This window comes from Strix uralensis, chromosome 2 (assembly GCF_047716275.1).
Source record: "Strix uralensis isolate ZFMK-TIS-50842 chromosome 2, bStrUra1, whole genome shotgun sequence".
NCBI classification, from domain to species: Eukaryota; Metazoa; Chordata; class Aves; order Strigiformes; family Strigidae; genus Strix; species Strix uralensis.
Genome location: NC_133973.1, coordinates 108,425,242 through 108,443,673, shown reverse-complemented (window position 1 = coordinate 108,443,673; position 18,432 = coordinate 108,425,242). Strand labels below are relative to the sequence as shown.

Below are 18,432 nucleotides of genomic sequence, written 5' to 3'. Positions count from 1 at the left end.
GCTTGCAGGTGTTGTAGTAGTAGTTTAAATGCATTGTGCTTTGGGTTCTTCGTGGTTTTTTTTGGGGGGGGACATGGTGTGGTTCTACTGCAGTAACTCACTGAAGCATCAGTCAAAACTGGCCCTAAAGTTTGTTGTTTTACAGGTTTAAACTGATGCTAGCGACTTTGATTTTCAGCTTCAGGTGTAGTTACTCAACTGTAGTGTTAAGGAGATGCTTGCAAGGTGGACTATCCCAGTGGCTTGTACATTTTTACCTTCCTTTGGTATTTCCCATCTCTCATACTTATTCCAGTGGAGATGAAATTTTCTTTGAGGAGGAGGGCAGCAGAACTCCAGCTGTCAGTGGGAGCTTCCTGTGCCTAAGAAATCTGGGACACTTACTGCATCTATATACTGTGTCCAGTAGCAGAAATCCTTTGCAGTCCACATTTTGAGTACTGTCTGAAATATCCTCTCATGTTGGCACGATCTAAAAATAAATAAGAAGTTGGCATTTATTAAATATGGAAGAGTGTCCTTTTCTGACATTTCTTCTAAAAGTAGTGTCATTTAAAAATGTTATAGGTAATATGGTTAGTTTAATCAAAACTCACTTATCTTTCCTTCCTTTTCAATAAAAAGGAAATTGGCTTTCATGCTTCCGTGGCTAAAAGAGTTCCAAATGCACATAACCTTGATCATAAAAAGGAAATACAGCAGTAAGTATTTCTCTTTCTCTCTCACTAATGAACGTGTATAGATCATCTCTTGTAACTCACCTCCCCCGCCTCTTCCCGATTAATTTAGTTTATCCTTGTGTAAAGCATATTTAATTTTACAATTTGCCATTTGGTTCGAGTAGTTTTATTAATTTCATTAGTTTCAGTTTTTAACTGATAGAAGTCAATACAATTAAATATGTAGGAGACACTGAAACTGTCCCAGAGTGTTGGATCATTCCCAAATATCCCGAAGCTCTGTGTTAATACAGTACTGATACCCCAAGCTCTGCACTGAGCACACTGTTTGGCCTGGGTGCTGCGGTGTGTACAACAACCAGGGATTCACAGCTTCTACTTTTCAGGTGGAGAAAATCTTTCTTGTGCAGCCTCCTGTTTGGGATCCCTGTCTTAATCCTAATGATTTATATGCTAATACCTGATGGTGAGCACCATGGGTCTACGGTGCTGGAAAAGAATCTCATTCCTGGATTATCTATTTTAAATCTTCTCTTCTTTGTCCTGTGCACTTTTGTTCAGGTATGTTCACAGTACTTCCTAGAGCTTTGCTTTCTGTTCATCTCGCATTTATGTAATCTGATGTGATAAAGATAGGAGACTGGAAAGGTTTAGTGCATTAGCCCTGCCCTCTTGTCTGTACCACCTACACAGAATGAAGTGGCAATTTTCTGCAAGTTATCCTTTCTGTAATTGCTCACAGCACTTACTCCTGCTAAAGTTGCATCAGACAGTTTTCCAAGTGAGGAAGGTAGTGTTAAAATGAAGAAATACCTGATCAGCTGCAAACTAATTAGGTAGCTGTAGGTATATCCCTTCAATTTCTGTGCCTTGTTTACTTTGCATTGCAGAGGAAAAGGATGATATTTAGCTGACAGAGTTGTTTTGGGAACAGAATCACAGAATCATCTAGGTTGGAAAAGACCTTGAAGATCATCTAGTCCAACCATTAACCTAACATTGACTGTTCTCAACTACACCAGATCCCTCAGCGCTATGTCTACCCGACTCTTAAACACCTCCAGGGATGGGGACTCCACCACCTCCCTGGGCAGCCCATTCCAACACCCAACAACCCGTTCTGTAAAGAAATACTTCCTAATATCCAGTCTAAACCTTCCCTGGCACAACTTGAGGCCATTGCCTCTTGTCCTTTCACTTGTTACTTGGTTAAAGAGACTCATCCCCAGCTCTCTGCAGCCTCCTTCCAGGTCGTTGTAGAGGGCGATGAGGTCTCCCCTCAGCCTCCTCTTCTCCAGACTAAACAACCCCAGTTCTCTCAGCCGCTCCTCGTACGACATGTGCTCCAGACCCTTCACCAGCTTCGTTGCCCTTCTTTGGACACGCTCGAGTAATTCAATGTCCTTTTTGTAGTGAGGGGCCCAAAACTGAACAGAGTCATCGAGGTGCGGCCTCCCCAGTGCCGAGTCCAGGGGTAAGATCACTTCCCTGTCCCTGCTGGCCACGCTATTTCTGATACAAGCCAGGATGCCACTGGCCTTCTTGGCCACCTGGGCACACTGCTGGCTCATGTTCAGCCGGCTGTCAATCAACACCCCCAGGTCCCTCTCTGACTGGCAGGTCTCCAGCCACTCCTCCCCAGAGGAACAAGGAAGGGCAAGTGAGAGGGTGACAACAGAGTCAGCCTCCTAGTAGACCACTCCACTGAAGTTATATCAATATAAAATTTGCATGGGGCAGCAATGCCTTCCCTTATCTACTACATGTTTATAATTTTGCTACAGGCAATATTATATACTCTCTGCTTTCAGTGCTGTGATCTTAATACGAGTCTGTCCATACTTACACCAACAGTTTCTTGGTGGATGGTATTTTTATGTACAAGCTTACAAATCACTGAAGCACAAGACAGCCAATATGGATGTGCTCATCGTACTGGCCACGACGATTGCTTATGTGTATTCATGTGTGATCCTGATGGTAGCAATAATTGAAAAGGCAGAGAAAAGCCCTGTCACTTTCTTTGACACTCCTCCAATGCTGTTCGTGTTCATTGCCCTTGGAAGATGGCTGGAACACATAGCAAAGGTAACTCATCTTCACACTAATTATTGTGTATTTATGATGAGAATAGAATAAAAGTATTCAGAGTGAGTCAGAGGTTTCTGATGTAGCCTATATAATACAAGGTCATTTAGCGGTCATTGTGTTAAGCAGACATCAGCATTTATGTATCTCAATATATGTTAAACATTTATCTCTGTTTCTTAGAGTAAGACCTCAGAAGCTCTTGCTAAACTTATATCTCTTCAAGCCACAGAAGCCACTGTAGTGACTCTTGGACCTGACCACTCTATCATCAGGTATGTGTTTATGAACCAAAACCCCTTCAGCCTGCCTGGGTGCACAGACTAGTCTTGATGCAGTTAATGTGAAAGCTTTATTATTCTTTTGAACCTGATGTTGTAAATAATCTGTTCTACTTGTGTCTTCTGCAGGGAGGAGCAGGTAGCTGTTGAACTGGTTCAAAGGGGTGACATTGTAAAGGTTGTTCCTGGTGGAAAGTTCCCGGTGGATGGAAAGGTCGTTGAAGGCAGTTCTATGGCAGATGAGTCTCTCATTACTGGTAACTTGCCTTACACTTACACAAAGAAGTGAAATCTTCTAGAACACTTTCTTACAAGAAAAGAGAGCAGACCCAACCCAAAAACTGCTGTCTGAATAACTTCCCACCTTAATGGACACTGTACCTGGCCTTTGTGAGCTTGAATCCAAATCCCACATCTGCACACACCCTAAAAAGCTGAAGAATTTCCACTCAGTTTTGTCACTTTTATTAATGTACTGGGTAGAGTCTAAACACTGTTGTCATTATTCTGGAGATCTGTTGGGAGTTTCCACTGGAAAGTATTTGTAGAGATGGCACCTTCTCAGAAATAACTTCTAAAGGGTTGTGGTGGTTTAGTCCCTGCCGGGGTCTGAAGCCGCTGCCCCTCCCCCACAAAGGGATTGAAATACAAAGCCCCGGGGCTGAGATAAGGACAGGTTTAATACAACAGTGCAACAGCAACGCAACAAACAACAACAATAACAATAAGAATAACAGTGATAACAAGGAACAGAGCAAGGTATATACCGATAGAGCAGTGAGAGGAACGGCTGCACAAATGCATGTGCTCACTGATTCTCCCCTGCGCTTGGGTGCCTGGAGATGACGTCAGCATGGTATATGAATAACCCGGCTAGAGCTTCCCCCCACTGCTGGGGAAACTTAACCCTATCCTGGCTAAACCAGGACAAGGGTGATAGGGAAGTATTGCTGAGATGTTGGGGTGTATGCAGGGGCAGTGAACAGGGCTTCTGACAGGGATCTCCCAGTGAGCAAGAAGAAGGAAAGGAAGCCTCATGACTTGATGCTCATGGGACTTTTTCATAACTTCTGAAATCTTTATTTCATTTTGTAAATATAATAAGTATTTACTGCATCATGCAATTCTTATAAATAAGGTAAAGGATATAAAAACTTTACATTGGCATTGGCTTATTTGTTTTAGTTATGTATTTACTTTGCTTGGGGAACAGGAACACCTTTAGTTTAAGAGAACCAGTCATTATCACTAACCCTAAAACCAGAGAAAATAAAGGTTTTCTAGAGCTAGTATTCTTGGAGAGGTAGCATGAGAACAGGAGCTTTGCCATGGAGACAGCTTTTTCTAGTCTTTGAAAACTGGGGATGGTGGAAATAAAGACAGATTGCTCAAACTCCCATGGCTATGCAAAGTATTAATTGGAGAAATTCTTAGCAGTTCCTTTTACAATCAATTTGCTCCTGACCCTTTTGAGGGATGTCATACTGGAGGGTTAGGACCAATGAAACAGCATTTGCTTTGAAACTAAACCTAGAAAAAGTTTTACAGAAGTATGACAGCACTTACACATGTCTTCACTAGACAGAGATATGCAATACATGATTTCTGGTCATTATTGCTTAGCATGCTGATTTTGCCAGCATACGATGAGCTGTGTGCTAATGGAGTATGTTCACTATTATTAAGGGCATTGCCTCATTTATTCTTACCTTTTCTTTCTAGGGGAAGCTATGCCAGTCACTAAAAAGCCTGGGAGCACAGTGATTGCTGGTTCTATAAATGCACATGGCTCAGTTCTTGTAAATGCAACTCATGTTGGTAATGATACCACTCTGGCACAAATTGTGAAATTGGTGGAAGAAGCTCAAATGTCAAAGGTAAAAATAATAGAAAAGAAAAACGTATTCACAGATTTTGATTATATAAGAAAAAGATTCTGTATTTTTATATATTTACTTGTTCAACAATCTGTGTGTTTTCCAGACTTCAGAATAGAATCAGATGAAGAATATTAGATATTTCCAGGAACTCTACATACTTATGTGTTTTGATTATAAACATACAAATATGTTTTTCTTTTTTATAGGCACCCATCCAGCAACTGGCAGATAAGTTTAGTGGATATTTTGTTCCATTTATCATCATCATTTCAACAGTGACATTGATAGTATGGATCACAATTGGTTTTATAAATTTTGATGTTATTCAAAAATATTTTCCTGTAAGTAATTTCATTAAGAGCTGGATTTTGGTGTTAGGTGTAATTAATGTACCTCCTGTGTGTAGGGTTTGATGTTGCAACCTGGCAAATACTTTTGTACAACATGGTGTTTTCTACACAGAGCAGATAATTGCACTAATTAAAATCTATCTGCAGGTGTAAATATACCTTTGCATTTACCCCTTAGTTCTGCATGGGGTTCCTACAAACTGAAATTATTGGCAGTCTTTCTGGACTAAACGTGACCTATATCTGCACTGCAAGGAGCTGAGCCATTCCTATATTGCCTGAAGTTTTTGGACCTCCTTGTTCCTGATGGCAGATAGTGGATTTGAGTTTCAAAAGAAGATGAGCTTCTGTTGTATTTAGGATGTGTATTTGCTGTGCTCAGCAACTGTGGGGATCTGTGTACCTGGAAATATGGTTCTCCTTTGCTAAGCTATAAAGGAAATGCCAGGAAGTTATATTGTCATATGGGAGTCTGAGAACAGACTCAAATATATGCGTGCTTGAGCAGAAAAAAAAGCCAGAAAATACTGCCATAAACAATTTATAACATTGACCTTTCTCTACCATTACAGTAACAATAATAGATTGCTTTCCTATACTGGAGGTTTCCAGGTAAATGTGTTTTTTGAAATGGCTATGATTGATTGTACGTCTATGTCATCTTCTATCAGCAATCATACATCTTTCTTTTTTTTCCCCCCTCTCTTTCCTCTTCTTGCAGAATCAGAACAAACACGTTTCAAAAGCTGAACTAATACTGAGGTTTGCATTTCAAACCTCAATCACTGTGCTGAGCATTGCATGCCCCTGTTCTTTAGGCTTGGCTACCCCCACAGCTGTGATGGTGGGCACAGGAGTTGCTGCGCAGAATGGTATTCTCATCAAAGGCGGAAAACCCCTGGAAATGGCACACAAGGTTAATAGTTCATTCTGTGCTTTCGTAGCTTACCCAGCTGTTGCTACGTGAAATATAATTTCCTAGGAAATCCTTCTGGTCCAGAGAAAGACTGCAGAATGTTGTTTTTGGCTTTTTTTCTATTGTTTGCTGCTCATTAAGGTAAAGAAGACAGATCTGACCTTCTTTCTTCAAAGCAGTCACAGCAAAGTGTTGAGAGCCAACAGTTCCTGCACTCTTATGCCAGTGAGGCTGCTAATCTTCTGCATGAGCTCGGAGATTTCTGACTTTTGCACTCTCTTTACCTCTTCTGCAAAAGATCCCAATAATCCAGTGTTTTACTTCTTTCCTCAGAGGGCTGTTGTGAAATGCATATTGTTCATGACCAGTAGTTTAAAATGTAGAATGTAAGGGAAAAACAGAATGATTTGGAGTTCTTTTAGTGTATAGAAAAAGGATGGGAGGCAGAAAAAGCCCTTCAAAGACAGAAAACTGATGAAAAGAGGAGGAGGAGATTGAAGGAGGAGGCGGTTTGACATGTCCACAGCCAGTGAAAAGAATATGAGTTTAAACCATTCTATGGTAGACTGGATTAGACATAGGCAGAACATTTTAAGTGAAAAGGATGGTAAGAATAAGTTAATCAGACTGATAATTCTTGTTCTTACTGGACATTATAAAGCATAGACCAGAAGTTTTTCCAAGGCTCTGCAAAAAAACAAAAAAAATGACTGCTAATTAGTGTCAAGACTTTCTGCCTTTTGAATCTAAGTGAGGCTAGGGTCAGGGCTTGGAAAATTAGGTGACCTGTTGAATTCTGCAAGGTTGGTGGGTTGGAATATCTGGGAATGGAAATAGTGCCTACTTTGTTTATTTTTTTGTTTCATGTGTTTCTCTGTGCTGTGTTTATTTTCAGGACTAGAATTGACCTTAGCTTTGGGTTTCAGTGTGTGTGGGACTGTTTTTTGGTTCCTTCCTGATTCCTCAAGACCCATTGGGCTGGCTAACAAGTGATTGCTGTATTTGGTGAATAGCATGAAATTGGGTTTGGTTAGGCTGTTGTTTCTGGAACCTGCTGCAGCTTCTTGCACTCTACCCCCCTGCTCTTATTGCCAAATAACTTCCTGAGTCCTCTTTCGTCGGTGCTATTGTTAATTATGTAGAACTGCATTTGTAAAAGCCCTCCTTGCATCATATACCTTGTAGTAAAAGTGATGAAGGTGCCATTACCTGAATCCTGTATGTGTATACATACATGCGCACACAAAGGACAGTACAAGTCCTGCAATGATTCTGTTGTCTGAGATCCTGATATAGATACAGGATGATGTTGTAGCTTCAGTGAAATCACTGTATGGGGAATGAACAAGGAAGCATAAGGAGATCTAGTGTACAGATAGCTCAAGGTACATACGGGAATCCCTACTTTTGTATGTTTATTCTGTCTTGGTGTGAATATAGTTAACTGACTGTTAAGGTCTTGCCTGTGTTTATGTGCCTAAAGCATATGAACATTGCTATGCTCGCAGTAACTCTGGTTTATTTCTCACAGATCAAGACTGTGATGTTTGATAAAACTGGGACCATCACCTGTGGAGTTCCTAAAGTCATGAGGGTGCTTTTGCTAGGAGACACGGCTGTGCTCTCTCTGAAGAAGGTACTGGTGGTGGTTGGCACTGCAGAAGCCAGCAGTGAGCATCCTTTAGGAGTGGCAGTCACTAAATATTGCAAAGAGGTACTTAGCCTTCCTATTTCATCTAAGGTCTGAAGGGATCTGTGCAAATGCAGCAATGTTGTATAAAATGAGCAAGTCCCAATGGGACAGGCCTGCCTGAAAATTAACAGGATGGAAAGCTGGCAGATTTTATGATTGTGCATCTTAGTCTGGACAATACCAGAAGACATATTCTAAGCTTTGCTTTTCTGGTAATGCTGAGGACTTCTCAAGCATGATCTCACAAAGTTTTTTCTGAACTAGTGGGAAAATAAGGATTGTGGAATATGTGCAGGAGGAATACTTATGTTTAAAATAGCATTGTAAAGCAAATGTGTGTGGTGACATTTCATGTGTTACCTGACTAGTCACTTCTATTAGTCACTTGCTTATCTGAATATTAAACTGTGATATTTGTGAATTTCACAAATGAATTAATAGATTACTCAAGTCTTGGCAAATTTTGCAGATCCTCAGAAGTCATTTATATATTGCATGTGTTCCTCAAATGTTTCAGGAAGAATGAAAGCAGAAATAGTAACCAAAATAGGAAGCCTGGTTTAAATAAATAATTTCTTTCTGCTAAGACAAGTCATTGATTGATTTATGGAAAAATTAATTGGCAAGAATATATCAAACTTATTAGTGATAGATCTTTCAATGGTAAAATTTGGAAGTTAACATATAAATTTAGAAGGGAAAAGAGAGTATGGGTAATAATTCAGATGCCTCTCTTGTATTTTACATTTTCTGTTTTCAAATTTGTCTTAGTTCCTTGACACTTCTGTAGTCATCCCATGCACCAATTATTACAGGATCATGGCTTATATGAATTGCCATGCTATACTCTTTGCTAATATTCTTACCACCTGCCTCATCATCACTATGTTGTAAGAAGGTCACTGAAAGGTCCATGTAATTCCAGCTTCCAGAGACAACTCAGAAAAACTTGTTTATAAATGCATATTTTTTCCATTCTTTTTGTAACTCCTAGGGTCCTGATAATGCCTTTTCTCATCTTGAAGGTACTCACTGGCTTCTCTCTTTAACTCAACAGAAAGATCCAGTTTCCTTATCATCCAGCCAGATCAGTCCAGGAATTAGATACAGTTTTTCACTATACTTTTACATACGTATAAAAGGCTTGATCCCCTGCAGCCAGTTGTCTGTGAGGTTAATTAGAAGTTGCATCTTTTCAAAAGCTGTATGGCTTATTGTTGTAGTATTTCTCTTTAGTTCCTAGTGTTGGCTGAGGTCATGAAACACCAGTTTAAATGCTTTGTCCTTGAACTAAAAGGAAAAGTTGTCCTTTATAGTTTGCTGCTGCTAGGGCTGAGACCTGATTGTGATCTGTATGGCTGCCCCTTTCTAGAAGTCTAAACCGCAGCATGTCCAGAACATCCTGATTTTTAGTTCTGCACTACTGATACTCCATGCTGCTTTTCTGTCAGTCAGTCATTGTCAAGAGGAGGAAGGAGCCCTCTTTTCAGCAGGAGTTATCTCATATTTGTACTGCAGTGGGATTGATGATGAACTCTGGTTACATCCACAGGAGCTTGGCACTCAGAGCCTGGGATACTGCACCAATTTCCAGGCAGTCCCAGGCTGTGGCATCAGCTGCAAAGTCGGAGGTGTGGAGGCTGTCCTGGACATGGCTGAGGAGGGTCTCAATAATCTGGATACTAACAGGAGCAGGGACAGCAGTGCTCCTCTGGGAGATAATGCATTGATCACGCTCTCCAAATCACATGGTATGTCTGCCCCTGAAGTGACTGCCAGTTGCAATGAGAGGGCTAATGAATCAACAGTGCCAACCACTGTGAAACAATACTATCGGACTAGGAACAGCAGAAAGGTGGATTTATGGCAGAAGGAGGCAAAGAACATGAGGGACAAAAATGTGCCTTAACAAAAAATTGAAGCTCTTTCTTTCCTCTACTGTCAATCTCTCTGCAATTCAGAAACCTCAATAAGAATTTAGATGCTACAGTGAGGGGTACTCAAAAAGTCCATACAATACATAAGCAATAAGGCATACCCAGCAATGTCCCTTTTGGATAGAAGAATAGTCCAGCAGAGAGCAAAATTTGCCAATTAGCATTATCTTCCCATTTAGAGCAGTTACATTTAACATACATTATCTTACTGGTACTTTTTATATACACCCTTTAGTTCCATATTAACTCGGACCTTTTGTTTTCTGTTCATGTATCTCTCAAGGCACTTTCTTGTTTTAAAAGAAATCTATTCAGCCGATGCACAATAAAGGGTGTTATATCTGCAAACTGAGTTTCAGTGCCTGATGTTTTTGATTAGGCCAATACATTTGTTTTTCTTTCAGGCTCGGTGGAAGCCACTTTGCTCTTTTGTAGTGTATGAGAGAAAGAAAAAGTATTTAAAGCCTTCTGTAAGAAGCTCATCAGTTCTTTTCAGAAGACTGTGGCTCTCCTGACCTTTTTGAGAAAGCTATTAGAAGAATTAAATAAAATAAGAACTTTAATCATCAGAATTGTGCCATTTGTGAATGGTGATAATGTAATATTTTCTCACCTGCTTCATACAGCTCTTGTGAAGTTGAATTGAATTGATAATGAGGTGCTTTACACACTGTTTCATTGTTTGTTAGAACAAAACAAATTTTCTTACCAGAAATACCCTTTATGTTTGAAAGAAGTCATTAGTTGTGAGAACAAAGCAGCATGGCATTTATGAAATGTGCATACTGCACTTACCCAGAAAAACAATGCCAACTGGCAAAGGCAAATACAGGCAAATACTTCCATTAAGTTCATGACACACTTCTGTGTATAAACAGGAACAGATTGAATCCTGAAGGAGAAAAGTTTTATGAGACTGTCTTCAGGTAGTGCCTGTGCATTTGTGTTTGGCCATGAGAGCAGCACTTCAACAAGACTGTTCTGTTTGTGTCTTGGGTGTGACCATTTCAAGTCCAGAACACACAAAAAAAATATTGGGAAAACCTCTTCAGAATATCCTTCTATAGCTAACGCAACCTGGCATTGTCATCCTCAAACTTCTCTGGCTTGTGTTCACTATCTCTGAGTTGCTCATTTTTCTTTTTGTCTGTGCACAAAGGTTCATCAGCTTCTCATACATACTCAGTGCTGATTGGAAATCGTGAGTGGATGCGACGCAATGGCTTGCATATTGCAAATGATGTAAATGATGCAATGACAGACCATGAAACAAAAGGACAGACTGCCATATTAGTGGCTATAGATGGTAACTGCTGTTCTTTGGGGTCACTTAATATCAATTGATCCTACCACGGAATGGATAAAAACAAACTCTGGAGCAATTGATCAGTGGCTTAGTGTCAAGAAACTGCTAATCTTTCAGTGCAGAACTGCTTGTGAACTGCAAAGTATCAAGGTGTTCTTAAAAGAAGCTTTCACCTCAGAACAGTGTTTATAAGATTTTGTTGGGTAGTTTTTAATTCAAGTATTAATTTCTGAACCTCCTGTTGTCTAGGATTGCTGTTCAGAAAAGCAGTGTCAGTGCAGTGTCATGTCCCATCCTGGCTTTGCTTCACTAAGGATCACACGCCAACCTATTGCATCACTGATTTCAAAACATCTCATGAATAAACATTCATTAAATCATTCAAGTATAATAGATTAGAATAAATGAGTTTTGCCGGAGGGGTTCTGTTCTGTGCTACACAGAAAGAGATGCCAGACCATACCTTAATATGAGGAACTGCTATAACGGTGATAGATTGCCAGTGCATCTGTGTTTTTGAAAAGGGGCCTCTGATTCAGTTACTGAATAAATATTCTTGGTGGTCCTACAGAGCAGTTTTGAGATGCATTTGTATATCTCAGACTGGGCTCCATCAGCAGTCTGGCAACATCCAGTGCTCTTAACATGGAAATAAGACCTCTGATATACAGCTGGCATGCCTGTCACTGCTAGGAATAGCAAATAGAGATACAGAGCTGAAAAACCTACTTAAGTCCTTACTTTTGAAAGGTAACATGCAATGATAAACCAATGTGAGATTTTTGTAAGTCATGTGAAGGAAACATGGATGCACTTTTGCATGGATGCAATGTGTTGGAAGGCAGGTGCAACATTTCTGTATGAAGGCAATTAATTATAATAGGGATCCAACCTGGAAAGATTAGGGGACATAAAACCGTATATTCTATATGCTTCCTCCTGGAGGAGTGGCTTCAACATCTGACCTGGACACAAATACTAAAACTTTCTCTGGCCCACTATCATATTTGTACATACCATAAAACCTAGAAATTTGGCATATTTAAAAGCTAACTTCCTCTTCCCTTCCTCCCAGTCACTAAATATCAAAGGTGTTTGTTCGAACTGAAACAGATAAATGAGAAAAGTGTGTGTGTGTAAGAAAGAGACCATAACTTAGTAAACTGTAGACAGTCATTCAGGCTTATGAGTGTCAATATTGCCCAGAATGTGTTATTTCACAAGCCACCATGGTGTGATGGAGGGAGAGTCCTGTTCTCTTGCTGCCACTTTGCCCCCCACAGCTCCCTCTAACAGATGATGTTTCTTTGTGCAGGTGTGTTGTGTGGAATGATCGCAATAGCAGACACTGTCAAGCAGGAGGCAGCCCTTGCTGTGCACACACTGAAAAACATGGGAATAGATGTGGTGCTGATAACGGGCGACAACAGAAAAACTGCAAAAGCCATTGCTACTCAGGTATCTGCTTCTTTGCACTTCAAAAAAACACATGATGTGGTTCTAAAACTCTGCTTACCCCAGTGAATTTGGAGCAGGAACTCAGAGTTTCCCTGGATATGTTAAATCAAGACTAACTTTTCTTGAATTGGACTGAAAATCAGGTCAGGTACAATGCCATACTAAAGGCCAGTGGCTACATTAAGATCTCGCTGAAGACAAGCAGTCAGTACTTCTCCAGAGATACAGAGTTTCTTGCAGTAATTAGTCTGGCTGAACTGAAGACTCCTGCTTCCCTTCACTGAAGGGCAATTGTGTTTGGTTAGTGACAAAGGAAAGTTTCTTTAAGGTCCAGTTCTGTTCCCAATAAGGTAAGTGGGGATTTGTCATTATGTTTAAGGGTAACATAGTAATAAGAATTATTGTTAAGAAGTATAGCAGTCTAAAAGAGGTTGGGTTTATATGAGATTTCCTTGATCTCAAACTATAAACGTTACTCCAAAGGCAAAGCCAAATTCTCACTCTCCCTTGCTTCGTTTCCACCCTCTCCATCTTCATTTCCCTCTTTCCCTTTGCATTGGTCTACTTCTAATCTACCATGTGCCACCTTGCTTTCCTAAGGTATTCCACCACACAGCTAACTTCGCCAGCGCTGTGGTATGCACCTTCTCGTATGTGGTGAGGTCTGTTTTGTTTCTCAGTGTGATGTTTTAATCCTTCTCCTATTTTGATTCAAGCTTTTGTGTTGAATTGTAGTAAAGCACTTTCCCACCCCACCTTTCTTTGTTAAGAGAAGTCTTTCAGAAACAACCTTCAATTTATGGTTCCAGGCACTCAAGTAAAGTTTTCAACCAAGCTTAATCTGTGCCAACCTACATTTTCATTGAATTTTTGGCACTTACTTCCTTACCAATGGAAAAATGGTAACAGTCCTAAAAACTTTTAAAAATGATACTTTTTGAAAGGTTAAAAGAGAGTTTTTGTGTAGTGAAAAGCTGATCTCTCCCTGCCGAGGCAGCCAAACCAGGGGCAATACACCCACCTGCTTTTCAACTACAGCGCTGAAGCCATTGGTAGCAACTCCTTATTAGTTGAGATGTGGATGAGTACAAGCATTTAGTCAGCCATTTGCTTTATTTTCATAGTTTCCCTGAGACTTGCAAATGGTGTTTCTGTGTTTCCCCTGGTGTAACTGCCTGATCATACATTTCACTGAAACCTTTACTGGTGCATCACGCAACATGATTAGCTGAAAACTGGCTCTTTTAAACATCAGACCTTTATTACCAGGACAGTAGAGCTTCAGAAGTTCTGTGGGGCATGACGCTAAGGGCAGAGCATGGTTTGCCAGCATCTCTGCAGTAAAGATGGAGGGGGCTGTAATCAGTCCCTTTCTTATGCCAAAGGCATGTTGCTCTTCACCTTTCTGTGTAGCTTGCAAGTGTTGCCTCCACTGAAATCAGTTTGGTTGATCTTCCTTTGTTTCCCCTTCACCCAGAACAGCAAATGGCTCTTCCTTTTAGCATGAAGCATATCACCAACTGGGTGTGTTTCTTTCTTCGTACATAGGTTGGGATCAAAAAAGTCTTTGCTGAGGTTCTTCCTTCTCACAAGGTTGCAAAGGTCCAGGAGCTTCAAAATGGGAGGAAGAAGGTTGCAATGGTTGGTGATGGAGTCAATGATTCCCCTGCACTAGCCAGGGCCGACGTTGGAATTGCAATTGGAACTGGTACCGATGTTGCCATTGAAGCAGCAGATGTTGTTCTTATCCGAGTGAGCACTATAGTTTTGACCTGTCCTCTTTATCACTGACACTCCTCTTTTTGGTTTGGTATTCTGAAGACTGCATGTGGAAAAATTTCAATGCTCTTCTGTCTTGCAGAATGACTTGCTGGATGTAGTTGCCAGTATTCACTTATCAAAGAGAACAGTTCGAAGAATACGAATAAATCTGATTCTTGCCCTAATTTATAATCTGCTTGGAATACCCATAGCAGCAGGTATGTGACTGCCAGCTTGACTAAGACAGCAGCACAGTTGAGCTCTGCGGTGCCTCTCTCAGGATTTCTTGCTCAAGGAACCAAAGAGAGGTTGCTAGAGTAATTAAATCTTGGCAGAAGGAGGACAAAACAAATACCTTTTATTTTTTTTCATGTTGTAGAAAAAAATCTTTTTTCCCCAAATTTTAAACTCTTAGGAATAAATTCTTATATGATGAAATTAAACCCTTGCTCTTACTTCACGTAGCAGTACTTGGGGATTAGTTTCTATATATCCAAAACCCAGCTCTAATCAGAGATACCATCCCACTTCTGGGTGCTCCCTCTTTTATTCACCCTGAATCACATATTTCTCTCCTACTACTTGCATTCTCTCTGCTTCTGTCATATATCTTCTCATGCTCCACGTTCCTCCTTAAAACTTCCTTCAAGCATTCCTCTTTTTCTGAGTAACTTCTCCCTTTTCATGGACTGTTGCCTTGTCTTTCTGTTGCTTTTCTTTGTTTCATATGTGCAGAATAGCTGGAAGGGACAAATAGCCTTACCTTGTGGCCGCAGTCTTGTAGCTGAATTGGTGCAAAGGTCATCCCTTGCAACGGCAGGGACATATTCAAAAATAAGTGAGTAAATATGTATCAGTCTAGTTGTGTTTATGGAGGTCTCAGCAAGTCATGTTGTAGAACTGCTGATCTATTCTATGATATGCAAGGACAGAAATGTCTGTATGGGGACAGGTGGCTCTGGCTGATGTCTGTATGATTTTTTTGCTAGGTGTGTTCATGCCTGTTGGCCTTGTGCTTCAGCCTTGGATGGGATCAGCAGCAATGGCAGCTTCTTCTGTGTCTGTCGTGCTGTCTTCCCTGCAGCTGAAATGGCAAGTTGTCTCAATACTAATTACTCGGGGAACTGTAGGCAGCACTGCTGATGGGACTCAAGTGAGATGTTGTTTTAGGCTTTGTATACCTAAAAGTACCTGACAGTCTTTTAGCTTGGGGTTGTTCTGTCTAATCCTTGGCTCCAAAAGAGACAGGTGTCACCATTATGAACACGCCTGGACTAAGACTGTACTGAGCATTCTTTAACTAGCAGTTAAAAGTCTGACTGAGTGCCACCTGGACACCCGTGCTGGACATGTTGTTCAATACCAAGTGAAGTAATGGTCAGCACTGGTTTTGCTGTAAATATCAAGTGAACAAATAATTCAAAAGATAGTTCTCCATAATGTAGCAGTAGATGTTTTTTCAAAGATTTGTACCTGTTTGTTGTGGGTTTTTTGTCTATTTAATTTAGCCAGAGAGAAACAGAGAAGCAGTGTGTTTATTCTTTTGCACCTTGCTACGGATAAAGTATCTTACTCTATTTTTTGGAAGCAAACAGATTTCTGAACTATAATAAGATTTTTCAAATTCTATTAATTTTTTTATGCTACATTTTTCGTCTGCCCTTTTAGGGTGGTTACAGTGGACCTGTTTTTAAGAGCATTGTGAGCAAACATCTTTCAAAAATAATACTTTTTACAGTGTCTGAAATTAGTCCAAACCTTCATATATTTCTACTGTATCTCGGGTCTTCTGTAATGTATAGTATGGTATAGTATAGTACAGTATAGTATAAACTAATATAGGAAATCTGTTGCCACATCATGTTTCTGATCCTGCAAATGCTCAGTGAGACCACAATCTAGAATAAAAACTACATATGTGCTCATATCTGTTGCAGAATCAGCACTACCACTACAGGTTTTTCATCCTAAGAACTTTCTGTGTGTAGTTATCCAAAGAATGAGAAATTTCTATAAAGGGATTCCTTTATTCTCAAATTCTTTTGATCTTGTGCTGATTATATTAAATATTGGACACCATTGTGGTTAGATATTGAGAACACCCCAAAACATATTTGGCTTCAAATTTACGGAAGCTGTATTACTGTATACTCTCTAGGACAATAATTTTTCCTGAAGCTTCACATCAGCTGGACAGAACTTCAGATTCCAAAGAACATGATAATACACATATGTGAAGAAGACTGTGCATACTTGCCATTGCTGGGCTTTTTTTGACCTAGAATACATTGAATCAGAAAGTGATTTTTGGGTCATCAAGCCCATTCCCCTGCAATTGTTTACTATGAACCTTTTCATAATTCAGCAAACTCATAATTTTTCTCAAAGAACCTCACTTTGAGAGTTCCTTTCTTTTACTATTGAAATGTCTTAATGCTGTGTGACCAGTACTCTTAGCCGTTAACATTGTGTCTGAAGTGCAGGTAACATTTAGGTTATCAGAAATTTCTGATTTGTTCTAACGCCAAAGATGCTTCTACACATTGACCTCTTGGTACTAAACATCTTTTCTCTTTCTCTTCTTAGTTATAAGAAGCCAGACACAGAAAGTTATGAGGCACAGGCTCAAGGCCGCATGAAGCCACTTACTCCTTCCCAAATTAGTGTTCATATCGGAATGGATGATAGGAGGAGGGATTCATCCAGATCGGCTCCTTGGGATCAGATTAGTCAAGTGTCTCTCTCTTCCTTGACTTCAGACAAGTTGCCAAGACATAATGGTTTTGTTGAGGAAGAAGGGGACAAGTGGTCTTTGCTCATGAATGGAGGGGATGAAGAACAGTACATCTGAAGCACTGTATTCTTAGTACAGGAGGAAATGTTCCTCTTTACTAGTGACAGGAAGGACCAACTTATTTCATCAGGAGCTTCAAGACTGTAAGTGAAGTCATTCCTTCAGCTCACAAAACGATTGCAACTCAGCTCAATATTGGGTTGTATGGATTGTGGATTTTTTTTCAGGTCACCAGTTATTTCTAGTCATAGAAAGAATCTGTGGCTCTGTAATGAACTGGCTCATTTGCACACAGCAATTAGTGAAATAATGTAAAATTGTAATTTTCAGAGTCTTTTTAAAGAGTTTCTCTTTTCTGAACTGCTTGCTGGGCACCAAATTCTGTACTTTCGCTCATTCTAACTTTATTCTTTCAAGACCACATGAAGTAAAAGATTTTCAGAGCTGCCAAATATTAATTTCTGTGTCCAAGTGAAAATAGCTATGGCATAAGGATCTCTGTGGTCGGAAGTTGTATTTTTACACAAAATCCTGACTAGTCACATCACTGTGAGAGCACTTTGTATTTGGGATTCATGTGCATCTCCTTGGACCAAAAGTGCTTTGGTGTTTCACTGACTATAACTCTCTGAAAGGTCTCTTCCAAAAATTTTCAATTGCTTTCAGGTATTGCATCCTTTTGATGCCCATTTCCATTGCTAAACTTGTTCTGTCATTCCCACTGCTCTCCTAGATTTTCTCTTTTGCTCCATGTGAGCTCTTTTTTTCCCTTTTGCACAAGATATCTTCTGTGAGTCATTATTTTGTTTACAGATATTCCTGTTTGGGACAAACTCCTTTAAGTCACCAGAACTTTTCTGTTCCTATTGAAGTCCGCAAAGGCAGAGCAATTCCTGGTCCAAGTCAGCATATAATTTTCCTGTGGATACTTTGCAGGACCCCATGAATCTGCTGACAATTGGGAAGTTGTCTGTCTCTTCCCTCTGACACAGTGAAGAATTTATGCCAGTGTGAGCAAAGGTGGTATTTACAGTGATGTAAATGAGAGCAGAACTAGCACTGGTGTGACTCCAGCATGGCTGAATGGAGTGAGTTTATTGCATAAGTTAACCCCAGCTTGCTGGTTGCTTGAAACGGAGCCAAAAGTTTAAGTGGTAAAGGTGGAAAAATGTCCTTAAAATGTGGGGCTTCCATTTGCTACCATATAAATAACCTTTTCTGATGACAGAAGGACTTGAACTAAGAAGATTTGTAATAGCTTGAATTTTAATGTAAATTTGTATTCATG

General features: G+C 40.1%; 1 protein-coding gene across 2 annotated transcripts in view; it reads left to right on the top strand.

Annotated features, from left to right (window-relative positions):
• Positions 1 to 17,596, top strand: part of ATP7B (ATPase copper transporting beta) — a 40,277-nt gene extending 22,681 nt beyond the window's left edge. For both annotated transcript variants that reach the window (XM_074859740.1, XM_074859739.1), the window contains exons 6-21: positions 625 to 701; positions 1,067 to 1,241; positions 2,535 to 2,768; positions 2,952 to 3,043; positions 3,179 to 3,306; positions 4,772 to 4,926; positions 5,136 to 5,270; positions 6,001 to 6,195; positions 7,727 to 7,909; positions 9,441 to 9,639; positions 10,985 to 11,131; positions 12,447 to 12,589; positions 14,138 to 14,341; positions 14,451 to 14,568; positions 15,340 to 15,442; positions 16,937 to 17,596. In XM_074859740.1, coding sequence (XP_074715841.1) covers positions 625 to 701; positions 1,067 to 1,241; positions 2,535 to 2,768; positions 2,952 to 3,043; positions 3,179 to 3,306; positions 4,772 to 4,926; positions 5,136 to 5,270; positions 6,001 to 6,195; positions 7,727 to 7,909; positions 9,441 to 9,639; positions 10,985 to 11,131; positions 12,447 to 12,589; positions 14,138 to 14,341; positions 14,451 to 14,568; positions 15,340 to 15,442; positions 16,937 to 17,201 — 2,553 coding nt within the window. In that variant the 3' untranslated portion in view covers positions 17,202 to 17,596. The remainder of the gene's footprint in view (positions 1 to 624; positions 702 to 1,066; positions 1,242 to 2,534; positions 2,769 to 2,951; positions 3,044 to 3,178; positions 3,307 to 4,771; positions 4,927 to 5,135; positions 5,271 to 6,000; positions 6,196 to 7,726; positions 7,910 to 9,440; positions 9,640 to 10,984; positions 11,132 to 12,446; positions 12,590 to 14,137; positions 14,342 to 14,450; positions 14,569 to 15,339; positions 15,443 to 16,936) is intronic.
• Positions 17,597 to 18,432: the final 836 nt, after the last annotated feature.